The sequence below is a fragment of the Glandiceps talaboti genome, chromosome 11 (genome assembly GCF_964340395.1).
Source record: "Glandiceps talaboti chromosome 11, keGlaTala1.1, whole genome shotgun sequence".
Taxonomy (NCBI): domain Eukaryota; kingdom Metazoa; phylum Hemichordata; class Enteropneusta; family Spengelidae; genus Glandiceps; species Glandiceps talaboti.
In genome coordinates, this window is record NC_135559.1 from 9,479,436 (window position 1) to 9,492,416 (window position 12,981).

Below are 12,981 nucleotides of genomic sequence, written 5' to 3' on the forward strand. Positions count from 1 at the left end.
AAAAAAATCGTTCAAAAGTTAATCGAGATTATTCAGGTAACGGCCTTATACAAAATATGAAACAAAACATATATGTCCTATATTACAGAAATAACATGAGACATATTACAATGTAATACACCTTTCTAATAAAGACTGCCCTCTGGTGGCAAGATTTGCAATGGATAGCGAATGAAACTGCTGCTTTAAATTTCAGCAGTATTTCAAAGTACTTCATTGCTGCCCTGCACTGATAGAGGGCGCCCTTTACTGAAAAAGGTCTATTAGTGTGCCAAAGCACAGTGATTAGGTGTTCTCTGAAAGTCAGTCCATTGTATGTGTTTTGATGTTACAGTGGCTGTGAAGGAAAACGGTCAACAAGAAACTGGTCTGTGATTGCTTAATGGTAACATTGGCTCAGAGCTTCCATCATCAAAATAAGTCTGGTGAAGGGGGTGCATGGTAGGTTAAATAGGTGACACATGATTACTTAACATCATTTTACATATGTGATAACAATTTCCTCACTCCTCCACCTCTAGCATACATGCAAATCAACCCATGCAAATCAAGGAATAGCGTTGGTTTGTGGACGACAAATTTGTAAATTTCCAGAAAAAGGAATTCGTTCAAAATTTTTACGATAATTTTTTATGTAGGAACCGTTTTGTTTGATATGTTTCCAATTCAATTTTTTTTTGTCAGTGAGAAACAAGAAATGTACAAAAATAAACTATTGAAAATTCACCATCGCAGTGGATACTTTCTAGTAACATTTCAAATGTTAGTTTTCATGCACCAGGTTTAGCAGTTTTCTGCCAAGTAACTATCCAAAAATTCACCACTGAAGTCACACATGGATACTGTTTTGAATTCTAACAATGTGATAATCAACGCTACTACTTGCACACCAAATCAACGTCCATGCAAAAAAAATTGTCTTCACTTTTGTCTGACACAGACAGACTAATGACACAATGGTATATAACACTCCATCGACTGTTTGTGGTTGAAAGACGCACCAGAACTTGTATAACTGAACAGAGCTACATTAAAAATCACAATATGACCTTGAATGACCTCTCACCTGAGATATGACCTTTGCCCGTTGCACTTGTGCAGTAAGATTCTATCACTTTCAAAATACGGGCATCTTCTTCTAAGGATTTGGCATCAGTTTTCTTCAGAATTTCTTCTTCCACTTTTGGACGTTCTGAAAAAATAAACGAAATATTATGTTATGAACATCAACAACATCGACTAAGCCTGGGACCATACTCCATTTTACAATTATTGGGTCTTTATATCTCACATTGGGGAAAGTTTCACCACCAAGCTAGCACAAACTACACGTCTACCCAGTGTTTTTTCTAATGTGTCTAAAGTTTGTTCTTGAAAGCGTTCAGATTTGCTGTATGTCTAATGGTAAAGAATTCCATAGTCTAAACGCACAGTTTGAAAATGTGTGGCTATCATATGTCTTGGTCTTGAATTGTGTTGAAAGTTTTCTTATAGCCTGAAAAACCAACTACATTCATACTTTGCAGACTACTGAATCTGACTATACCTTGTTTTCTTTTTGTTGAATGAAGCATTTTCCTGACAGACTTGGGACTTCTTTGTGCTTCATCCTTTATCATAAGGACTGTGGTTGGTCTTAGTGGTGGGGCTGGACGTAAGCAACTCATACTCCATGTTTTAGGGCGTAGATGCTCCGGTAACGACGTGTGTCTTGTTGGACTTGCTGAACTCCTACTGTCAGTACTGCTTGTTGATCTCTGGGAAAGCTGAACATTAAAGAGAGAGAGACAAAAACATTTGTCAAATAGGGAACTTGCAAACCCACCATGTTGAATGTTGCATCATGGGAAATGTGATAATAAATACTAATCAATTAGTATTGTAAACAATATTGATACATTGTTTGTAACCACAAATAATCAATTCATAGTTACCCTGACCATTGTGGGAGGTTAATTTTATCAGTAGCTCCTGATTAGGTATTACAATAACCACAGATAATCCCATAGTCCTTTGCATCTGAGCATGCTCAGTCTGGATTGCTCCCTATTTAACCTTTTTTCCCCATTCTTTTAGCAAGTTTCTAGAGGTTGCTGCAGTATTTTTCAACCTTGGAGTGATGCAGCATAAATTTCCTAAATAATTTCACATGAAGTAAGGATATTTCTGATTGGATGGTAAACAGATGCAATCTTAACTCGTGGATTTTTCAGCCAATAAGACGTGATGTTATACATTTTTGCAGAACTTTCCATATTTTTATCGAAAGGCAAAAGTTGTAATTTCTGAAGAATTCAAATTGAAGTCATATAAAAATACATACAGTACGAAATTTTAAAAGTCATCATAAAACTTTGGACAAAATCCCAAATGAGAACTCGACAACATGAAACTACAAACGTGTCGAGAGCTTGGCTGTGAACGTACAGGAATTAGAACCCTATAACATAAAACTACAAACCTGTCCAGAGCTTGGCTGTGAAGGTATGGGACTTGATTTAGTTTGTCTTTGGATTGCATCCATCCATTCACTTTGTTCCTTAGGACTGGTTGTCTGAACAACAATCCTCTCAATTAAATTTCCATTGATTTCAAACGCATGGTAGTGTTCTTCACTGTCATCTAGTTTAGTAACACGTATACCTGAGAGTGGAATTTTCCCCTACAATGACAGTCAAAATGTTACAATTTTGTACACGATAAAAAGTAAGAAAATTTTCACATTTGTAAATCTTTTCCTGCAAATGACAGCCACAATGTCAGACATTTTTATCTTTTACAATCTTTCCCTACAATGAGTAAAAATGTCAATAAATATCGTACAGCATGATAAAAAGTACAAAATTTTGACTTTTTAAAATCTTTTTCGACAACGACAGTCAAAATGTCAAATTTTGTATGAGATAAAAAGTAAGAAAATTTCCACATTTTAAAATCTTTCCCTTCAATGGCAGTCAAAAATATCAAAAACATTTTTTTTTCACTTTTGTAAATTTTTTCCCTACAATGACAATGAAGACAGGAAATGAACATTCACTATATGCACTACATTTGGTCACCATAGCAACCAACTCAGAAATAAGTAACTATTTTTGTTTATTTACCTGGTAAATAAAGCCACTCATTCTGTGACTGACTGATAACATGACAAGAACGCTGTGAAACATTAGAAGGTATCTGTCTCGTTTGTCTTCCCCTATAACAGTAACTTGGCCCATTTTCAGGATTTCCCCAAGACAGGAAATCTCCTACAAAATTTTTACAGAAAGAAAAATAATTGTTCCATTAGTGTGTCTTTTGTGGAGTGTAGTCTGGCTTATAATTAACAGGAAAGTTTAAAGTATTCTGGTTCAATAAAAAATGGGAAAATAGTGCAAATTGAGGAAAAAGTGTTAGATTTTTTTGTAACTTTTTGGCGGGAAATGTAAAAGACTGTTCTGCATCCTGTTGAGTAGTATACACATGGTGATATACACAAGGCTACTAACAGAGGTAGAATATATAATTCAAGTATTTTTGTACTAAAAAAAATAGAAAATTAGTGAAAATTCAGAAAAAATTTTTGGCGGAAAATGCCACTTGACTGCACTATATCCCACTTTGCAGTATAACCATGGCTACACTACAGAGACTGTCGGACGATATTTCAATTTTTTTAAAAATAATTCATCACTTGGTAGTGTCTTTTAATTTCTAAAATTTAAAAGGAAAGAAAATGTATGCATTGTGTGAAAGAATTCTGAAGAATAAATAAGTGCCACAAATCTGTTTACCTCCCCTTCCCATTGCCTGATTGTTCCTGTAAGAATTTCCTGCTCCAATTCCTTCTGTTTTCTGACATCTAAACACATGCTCTGCAAAACAGCAATCACAAAAAGTTAACTTGTCATTAAATTTCAAGTTTTTAACATCAGTATCTTCATAACCATTGAAATGAATATTATCACGATATTCAAGCATTCATATATCCGTCAGTTGAAAACATACAAGCTCATAGGAAATAGAACACAAATTACTAAAAACTTATCTATAGTTACAGTTGTTACGGCTCTACGCTAGTATTTGCCTAGGCGGCCATTTTGCCTGCAAATCAAAGTTGCTGGTACACAAATTGTTCAAAACTTTGCTATATGAAATCTTACTTCTAGTTCTTTTAAAACAATACAAGAAATCTGGGGGTTTCACTGTCTTGTTTTCAAGGAAATCAACAATCTTTTATTTTCCAACAGAGTTAACACAGTATTCAGTGGCCATATTGGATTCTAAGATGGTGTAATTTTGCCATCATTTTGAACTCTACTTCAAAAATGTGTATGGTGACCCCCTGATTTTTTTTCTTGCTTCCAACAGAGAAGGGGTTGGAGTTTTCTAGAACAAAGTTACAGCAAAGTTTAAAACTTCTCTTTCAGAGGCACAAACTACTTTAAAGTTTACCATATGTAACAAGATAAGGTTAGAAAGGTTATTTTGTGGTGAAGGACTCAACTTACCACAATATTTCTGTAAATTTGGATAGCAGCATGAACGTCTGGTCCATCTGGATGACCTTCCTGTAAAGGAGATTACAAACAAGAATGTCTTATCAGTTATTTTGACCCTGATAAAGCTACTTACCCTTGAAACCATTACTCTGTTTTTTATAAACAGTTTCTCTTCAAAGGTTACTGAAAAGAAGTTTCCCACGGTCTTTTTTTGATGAAATATTAAATTATTTCAAATTTTTTCATCTGGAAACATTTCAGTTTTAAATTTCTCCCATGTAAACTTTTGTTTCTCAGTAAAAATTTTTGGTGGAGAAATCTTGGTTTGTATCATCATGAAATATTTTATGGTTAAAAGTTTTTCCAACAGAAATTCTAATTTTCCGGGGTTTTTTAGTGGTGAAATGTTGATTTGTTTTAATTTGGGGCATTATGAAATAATTATGTAATAAAAGTTTCTCTGAGAGAAATTTTTTGGGGTTACTTTTCAGAAACTCTTCGTTCATTTTCATTTTGGTCATCATAAGATATTGTACTTCATTGATTACCAAAAATACTTCAAAACTACAAATACTTCAAATCAAAGTGTTTTTACAGAGTCTTACAGAAATAATTCTTTTGGGTTTAAAAAAATTTTGATCAATATTTAGTTATGAGATATTCTTTCTTGAATTTATGTAAATGTGAATTTCTTTGATACAACAGGATGCTTTTATGAATTTTTTCACTCTAAATTCACTGAAAAAATTGACTATGCACTGCAGTTGAACTGAGTTCCTGAAAGGACAAACTGATAACTTACTCATGACAGAAAGAGAGGACATTTTACAGAATTAGTTCATATTTTCCTCACATTTACAGAAAAAAGTTAAAAAAAAAAATATGCATGTTTATGAAATATCACTTACTTCTGTGTGTTTTTCAAGTTCACCGAGAACCGATGGATATTTTTCTAGTCTTCTAAACGGCATACTTAGAGAGGATGTCAGCGTTAGTCTGCCCGGACTGGACGCTCCCTGCCCTTCCATAAATTTGTCAAGTTTGTCACTAAAAAAAGTGAAAAGAAAAACTCAAAGTCTTCCTTCTTTTATTTAGTCAAAGATAACAAGAAGGTTAACTGGGTTGACGTGGAACACCTTGCCACAGACAAATGTATGATGCTTTGTACTTACAAGGCGATAAACTAAACCAATTTTCACACAATTCACCTCGTTTCACAACCACACAAAATATTGCAAATAACCAAAATGGCAACTTTTGTTCAATTTTTTTTTCTTTTCTTTTCACAAAAGTTTTGCGATTTTATACTTTCATTCTCCTTTATTAAAATGACAGTTTCTCTGTTCGCAGGAAAATTTCACTTATTTGCAAACCCAAATACATGTAATTACTATTACATCTTACTGAAAAAATGTTAAAATGAAATATTAGCAGGAAAAATCTCAACACTTGTAAATAAACATCTTGCAGCCTTACTCTAAAACAGTAAACATTTCCACTATTGGCATACATAATCTAAATGCTAAAAATTCGAAACATTTTCTTATTCTGAAACAGAAATGCTTAAAATTGACAATATTTTGCTATTTTTTGAACAGAAATGCTGTCCTTATTTCATCATTTCAAAATTTTGTAATATTGGAATAGAGATGCTGTCATAAGTTCAATTTTCAAAATTCAATTTTTTTTTTTAATGTTTGAAAATAGAACTGTTTGTAGTAAATACCTAAATTCCTCTGAGTTGAGTACAGCTACAGCTCTAGGATGATTACCACAGTAAGCAGTATACAATGATTGTATCTGTGGCGCTTCTTTCAAATAACATGCTCCTGCCCTCTGCTGTCTGTCGCCACTGAAAAACAAAAACAGCCAAAAAATTCGAAATTTAAAAAAACTTTTCCTCTTGCAAACTTGTTTTTTGTCCAAACTATACACCAAACTGATAAAACATCAAACAGTTGCACACATTTCTGACAAAATCATGTTTTTCCCCAAAAAATTTGCCCTTTGTCTGCCCCATGGAATCCAAAACATGAAAATTTCAAACCAGTTGTAAAATTTAAACATTTTTCCCATAAGTAACTGCTAAATTTGATCAAAATTAGACAGAAAATCTCAAAAAAATTTATAGACACTAAAATTTGTAATATCTAAAGCCTTGAAAATATGAATTTGTACAGAGAAATGAGTGAACAATACCTTACTAGAAATTCTACAAAGACAATGTTTTCTACAGAAAAATGGGGTCAGTTGTCTCCACATCTGTTTTAAACGATATATATGATGGCATATTTCTCTATTTTTGAATGATTGATGAGAATTGGTACAGAACAAAAGAAAGAAAGACAGGTAGTCTGGGGGGAAAATGGCTCCAAAATTTTCAACGTGCACAAAAGAAAATGATCATTTGCATAATATGGGTAAAATGATATGAGTGGGATATCAAAATGAATTGTGCTACAACATAAACCAACCAAAAATTGAACACTCTGAGTCAAAAATCATTTTCTTCCATCATATGACAAAATATTTCAAATTTGAAAATCTAATTTTTTAAATCTAAAATATTGAATATTTTTTTTAATTGCATATCTTCAATCCTAAAAACAATTTTATCAAATTCGCTTAATTTATAAATTCATTCATTTTAACTCATTAACTGCAATATTCAGTTTGATATTCTACTGTTTCCATGGTTTCAACTTTTTAGAAATACTTACACTGTAAATTCTTCAACTTCTTTTAGCAGTGACTGTTGAAATAAGAAGATTTCTTCCAAATTGCCACAAAGTGTTGCATACTCCATTGAAGTTAAACTATAAGAAACAAACAAACAAATGAAATACTGATAAATATCTGCAGTAAAAAAGTAAAGCCAAACATTTCTCAAACCACAACACAATTTTAGACATTTTCTGCACTTTTGATTCAAAACTTGTTTCTGTTTTGGATAAAACTACAAAAATTTCTACAAAAAGATTTGTTTGTAAAAATATTTCTAATTTTCAAAAATTGAATCTGGTACTCAAAATGTTCAGAATTATGTTACCAATCATACTGAGCTTAGGTCAAAGGTCAAGCTGTTTTCACAATCCAACCAATATATTATGCACATTGTTTTCTACTTTCCAGCCCTAAATTAACATTTATTAATTTTTATTTCTTCTAGGGTAATAATTTCATGTCATTAATGTATTTAGTAATTACAAATCTAATTTAATCTAATTTCTTCCATTTCCTTGCCTTTTCACTCACCAAGTTTAATTATATTGTTCTGGGGATCAATATCATAGAACTCGTTTTAGCAAATAATGACAGGCTGTACAAAATGACAGTAATTCTTAAATTGCCAGGAAATGAAACTAAAATGATATCATCTGGCAATTGGCCACAAATTTGTGTTCTAATCTGAATATTTACAATTCTACGATTTATCCTTTTCCAAACCAAATATGACAAGTTTGGTTATGACCTTTGACCTGAAAGTTTGGGTTGACCTTTGACCTGGAACTTGGGCATGCTCAGTCACGATTTTGCCACATGAATATTTCCTTATCAACTCTAAACCATTATTTTGCCATTATCGTAGTTCTTACACAGCTATCCATGGGAATTTGAAAACTGATACGGTCTGGACTGATGGCTTAAAGTTGGGGATTATTTTCAAGAATGTACATGTTATTTTAACTTCTCTGTACAGTTGAAATCAGAAGAAAACAGTATCTGTGAACAACAACACAACAGTAATTTTGTTCAGTTGGTCTACTGTTGTTCCTGTCTGGCACATTTGGGAAAATGAAGACTTGTATTTTAAGGCATTTATTCATCTGGTATCATTGTACGGAGAGGTCATTATCCTGAAGGTTGGAGACCTTATACCGACGTCTGTATTTCAAATAAAACTAACAGATCCCAAACAACAGACAAATTTTAATTTTGGTGAAAATTTTTTTAAAAAGTGAACTTTTTTTTTGCAAAACAATTACATATACATGTACATATTTCAAATACTGTATAAACAATTTCTTCTTCATATTTTGGAGTTTGGAAAAACAACAAAATTTTCTTTCAAATTAGCTCATGCTGTACGACAAGGTGTACAATTTTTTTTTTTAATTTGAACTACTAAAATACAAAAGCAACAGTTCAATACACTCCAAATTTCATATTTTTGTAGTTTAGAAGCAAAATCATTTTTTGGGAGTATTTGATTTGCTGACAGAATTCTACATGTCACAGACATGGTCTTGCCATCCAATCAAGTCAGTCCTCATACCAGTCAAAGGTCAACACTAGCCAATCAGGAGTCAGCTATTGTAAATTCAAATTCAAATTTAAATTAACATACTTACATGTTAGTACTTTCAAGTGGTCGTAGATACTTGCTGAGAAGTGTCTGCAGATCATTGAGATACTTCGTCTCAAATTCTACTAAATTTTGGAGTACCTGGACAAAGAAAAATAGATATAAAGAATACAGCAAAATGCAAATGTTGTACTCAAAGTTATCACATTCAAACTGAAAGTTCATGACAAGTTACGATTTTTCTAATGTAATAACATCTAATGCTTTTGCTGGGTTTTTCAGAACCACTACAACAGAAAAGATAGGGGGAGGGGAATTGTTTTAAATTCTATTTCGCAGTTTGGGAACCCTGGTTTTAAACAGAGGACGGCTCTATTAAAAGTCGCACTATCTGCTATGCTTTCACTTGTATTTCATAATTCTGGTGGGGAACCCTACTAAGATACCAGAAGAATGCAAGTATATTAAAATTTAACCTGTTTTCCCACTTTTAACAAAAAAAACACTGATTTCACATGAAAATAATATCAATAGAAATATTGTACATATTTCTGAACAGTTTGCAGATTTTCAATACTTCGAAATCATTTTAAACACAGAAACTATTTTGTGATCTTTAGTGCCTTCTCAGAAGTATACATGGAACAGGAAATTTAAGTTTTTGGAAATGTTTCAAGAAATTCGCTTTACACAACACATGAAGGTGTGTGCAACTACATTGTACTTGTCGGCAACTTAGATCCGCATCAACCTTCCCCGACCAGAAAAATATTGAATTAAAACCAAAATGCCAAGGTTGAACGAATTTTTTGAAAAAGTACCACAATCACAAAGTCTTTTGGAAAATACAGGAAAAGGGAGTGGTGTGAAGGCTAGAGTTTTGTTTTTTGAAACTTTTTAAATTCATTCTTTGCATGAACCTTTGGTTTAAGGTGTACCTAGCCGAACATTCCCCTAGCTTTATTTGTGTGACTCCCATGTCAGGATGAACTAAAGGGTGAACTGACATGCCCCTATCTTTTGTGTGTGTGTGATTTCCATGTCAGGATGAGCTAAAGCGTAAACTGACATGCCCTTATCTTTTCATACAATTTCTATGTCAAGGTAAGCCTTAAGCCTGTCTATTACAGTGTTGAGATACATTGTTAGCTGGTCGAACCTTCTGGCCCTTGTTGAGAATATGAGGGCTAGGAGGTACAACCAGCTAACAATGTATCTCAACAGTGCAGTGGACAACCTAATGTCAAGGTAAAATGGAAAGGTTTGATCACGTATACAGCAGTGCATTGTATGTGAAAATTTTGTATGATTTGGGATTGAAAGGAAATGAATGTACTGTCAGGATAAAAGAAATCATATACATGTACCACGCTTTTGTAATTCAATTTTGAAAAGTGTCTATAAAATGAAAAGATTGAAAGGTTTCTGTCACCTTGCCCTTGTCAGGATTTGTTTGTCTTTCATTGCCATTTGATGTGTATATCCTGTCTCCTGTCTATAGTATCACTAAAGTATGTATATGTGTATGTGTGTGTGTGTGCATGCATGCATGCGTGCGTGCTTGTTTCCATGTGTATGTATGTATGTATGTATGTATGTATGTATGTATGTATGTATGTATGTATGTATGTATGTATGTATGTATGTACGTACGTACGTACGTATGTATGGATGTATGTGCATATGTACGGACAGGTAGATGCATGTGTAATGCATAAATAAATGAATGAATGAATGAATGAATGAATGAATGAATGAATGAATGAAAATATCTGTCTGTCTGTCTGTCTGTCTGTCTATGGTATCTACCTATAGTAACTTACCAGGTTGTGATATTTTGATGTCTTTGAATCTTTATTCTGCTCTATAGTAAATGGTACAGGAGACTGTGACTTCTGTACTGGAGACCTCGTCTGACTTAAAGTATCTACAAAATAACAACATAAGACATTCCACCATTAAATACTTTACAAATATAAATTATAAACACAGTACAGAAGAAACAAACAATTCATTTACATAGTCATTCTGATTTTTTCACAAACTTTTCTTCATAAAATGAAATCCCTGATGATGATTTATCCATCCTTTTTTTCTCGTTATATCTAGCCTTTTTTTTATCAATTACTTTACTGAGGAGCATCAGTGAATAATCAAATTATAATCTATTATATATATGGCAAATAAAGTACATATACATATCTATAACTTCAAAGTTGACATTTTGAACTTTTCTGACCATTTTCCAATTCACTGCGATTTTTTCTTTCCTGCATGTAATATTGTATGTGAAACATATACCTTTTGATCTCATTTTCAATGAGGATAAAATACAATCAGAAAACAGGTTATGTACTCAATTATTTTTACTCGATTTTTACTTCTAAAAATAAAAGTTTTAATGACAACGTTAATGCCAAATTTGTAATAACTGGAATTGCGAAAACGTAACCCAAATATAACATAATTTGTGATCCATCAGTAAATTTTTTCTCAACATAAATGATAAATTCTCAAGCCCTCTAAACCATAGATCCTATATGTCTAAGTCTAAAAAGCGTTTTTTTTTTCAGTGTAAATAAAATCCTTCAAAAGTCTACAGTTGTACATGAGCACCTTGAAGCAATCAGATTGTGCCAATTGGTAAGTTTGACTGATAAAGTACTGTGATATCATTAAAGTATTGGATTGACTATTGATGTAACACAATATCTGACCAGTCATTATATCTGTGAGCAGATAGGGCATACCCTCCATGCTGCCTGATAAAAATGTCTGCTGATTTCGTCTACTGATATATTCAAACTTGTAAAGATTTCAAAAGAAACTTTTGAATTGCCAGCATTTTGACTACAATGTATACTGATATATTATCTCAACTTGAACAGAAGTTTACTTGGAGGGTACAAATACTTGGCTGGTATTTTTTCAAGTCATATTTAGAAGAAGAAACTTATTTTGCTGACAGCCATATTGGATCATCATTGTTTTGTTGTACAACATTGTGAAGCCAGACAGCCAAATCTTTCACAAATATAAAACAAAGAATTCCCTATAATCTCTCTGAAATCAAATTGTTGTCATGTGATTTTTGGTGAAAATATTGGATTTAAAAAAAGAACATTTTGAAATGATTAAAAGTAGGCAAAATGTTTGTTGTTGACGGTTTTATGATCAGTATCCCTGAAAAACTTTCCCACCAAAATTCCAACTGAAAAATTCCAACTTATCCTGACTTTTCATGTATTTTTTTTTTTTTTTGTACTTAAATTTCACTAATAAAAGACACATCAAGACGTTTTGAGAAAATCTCATGTTTTGTGGTTTGTGTATTTTGAAAATGACATTTTCCATCAAACCTTGCAGGAATTTGAACGTTTGTAAACTTTCAAAAAAATTTCAGAATTTTTTAGACTTATCCTTAATTATTTAAATCTATACCAAAAGCAAACAGGATTTTGTTTTTTAAATTTGAACATTTTTGAATTAAAAAAAAATTCGAAAAAATATCTGATATTAAGGAATAACATATAGAAGTATGTACACAAAACAAACTGAACACAAATTCTACACCAAAATCTTTTTAAATCTTTTTAAATCTTTGAAAAGTTTTAGTGTTTTTCAAAAAGTGCTTCATATTTTCGTGTGTACACATAACAACAAAAAGTTGGTTCATTTCTTTGGGGCACTCTACCAAGTGACCTCACCCTCAAGGGAAATATTTTTAAAGTAAATAAAAGTGAGACTGAGAGTCAACACAGTACTTGCCCTCAACATCTTAAAGTGTTCAAATACTGTCACCTTCATAGATACGCATATCACATTCCTTTGCCCGATTTCTCCAGAAAGTCTGTTTCAAGGTCTGGCAAATTGATAACAGTATCCTGACAACTTGTTGTGGGTTGATTTGCATTCCTAACTGAGATATTTCACAGTTGAAAGTTATATTTTCTCACCCTCCAAATTTAGAGAAATCAATTATTTCAAAAAATATTTCAAAAATTTCACCACATAGGTTGGAATTATGTCACATTTCTCAACATATCAAGAATTTTTCAGCATTATAATTCTATTTTCTATTTTAGTAGTTTGAAAATGTAATATACTAGAGTACTTTTCAAAAGGAACACAAAAGTTGAAATCACCAGAGGATTTTTGTCAAACTTTTTCAAATTATCAGCTTTCTTATGCTTA

At 32.3% G+C, this 12,981-nt stretch overlaps 1 protein-coding gene across 6 annotated transcripts in view; it reads right to left on the bottom strand.

Moving 5' to 3' along the window:
* LOC144442864 (rho guanine nucleotide exchange factor 7-like) overlaps positions 1 to 12,981 on the bottom strand; it is a 59,446-nt gene that overhangs the window by 12,531 nt on the left and 33,934 nt on the right. For all 6 annotated transcript variants that reach the window (XR_013481661.1, XM_078132261.1, XM_078132260.1 and 3 more), the window contains 11 exons: positions 10,611 to 10,714; positions 8,834 to 8,928; positions 7,202 to 7,297; positions 6,208 to 6,333; positions 5,390 to 5,528; positions 4,491 to 4,550; positions 3,774 to 3,854; positions 3,105 to 3,248; positions 2,462 to 2,662; positions 1,547 to 1,766; positions 1,067 to 1,192 (listed from right to left, as the gene is read on the bottom strand). Coding sequence is in view for 5 of the 6 variants with exons in the window: in XM_078132261.1 (XP_077988387.1) it covers positions 1,067 to 1,192; positions 1,547 to 1,766; positions 2,462 to 2,662; positions 3,105 to 3,248; positions 3,774 to 3,854; positions 4,491 to 4,550; positions 5,390 to 5,528; positions 6,208 to 6,333; positions 7,202 to 7,297; positions 8,834 to 8,928; positions 10,611 to 10,714 (1,392 nt within the window). In the remaining variant the exon portion in view is untranslated. The remainder of the gene's footprint in view (positions 1 to 1,066; positions 1,193 to 1,546; positions 1,767 to 2,461; positions 2,663 to 3,104; positions 3,249 to 3,773; positions 3,855 to 4,490; positions 4,551 to 5,389; positions 5,529 to 6,207; positions 6,334 to 7,201; positions 7,298 to 8,833; positions 8,929 to 10,610; positions 10,715 to 12,981) is intronic.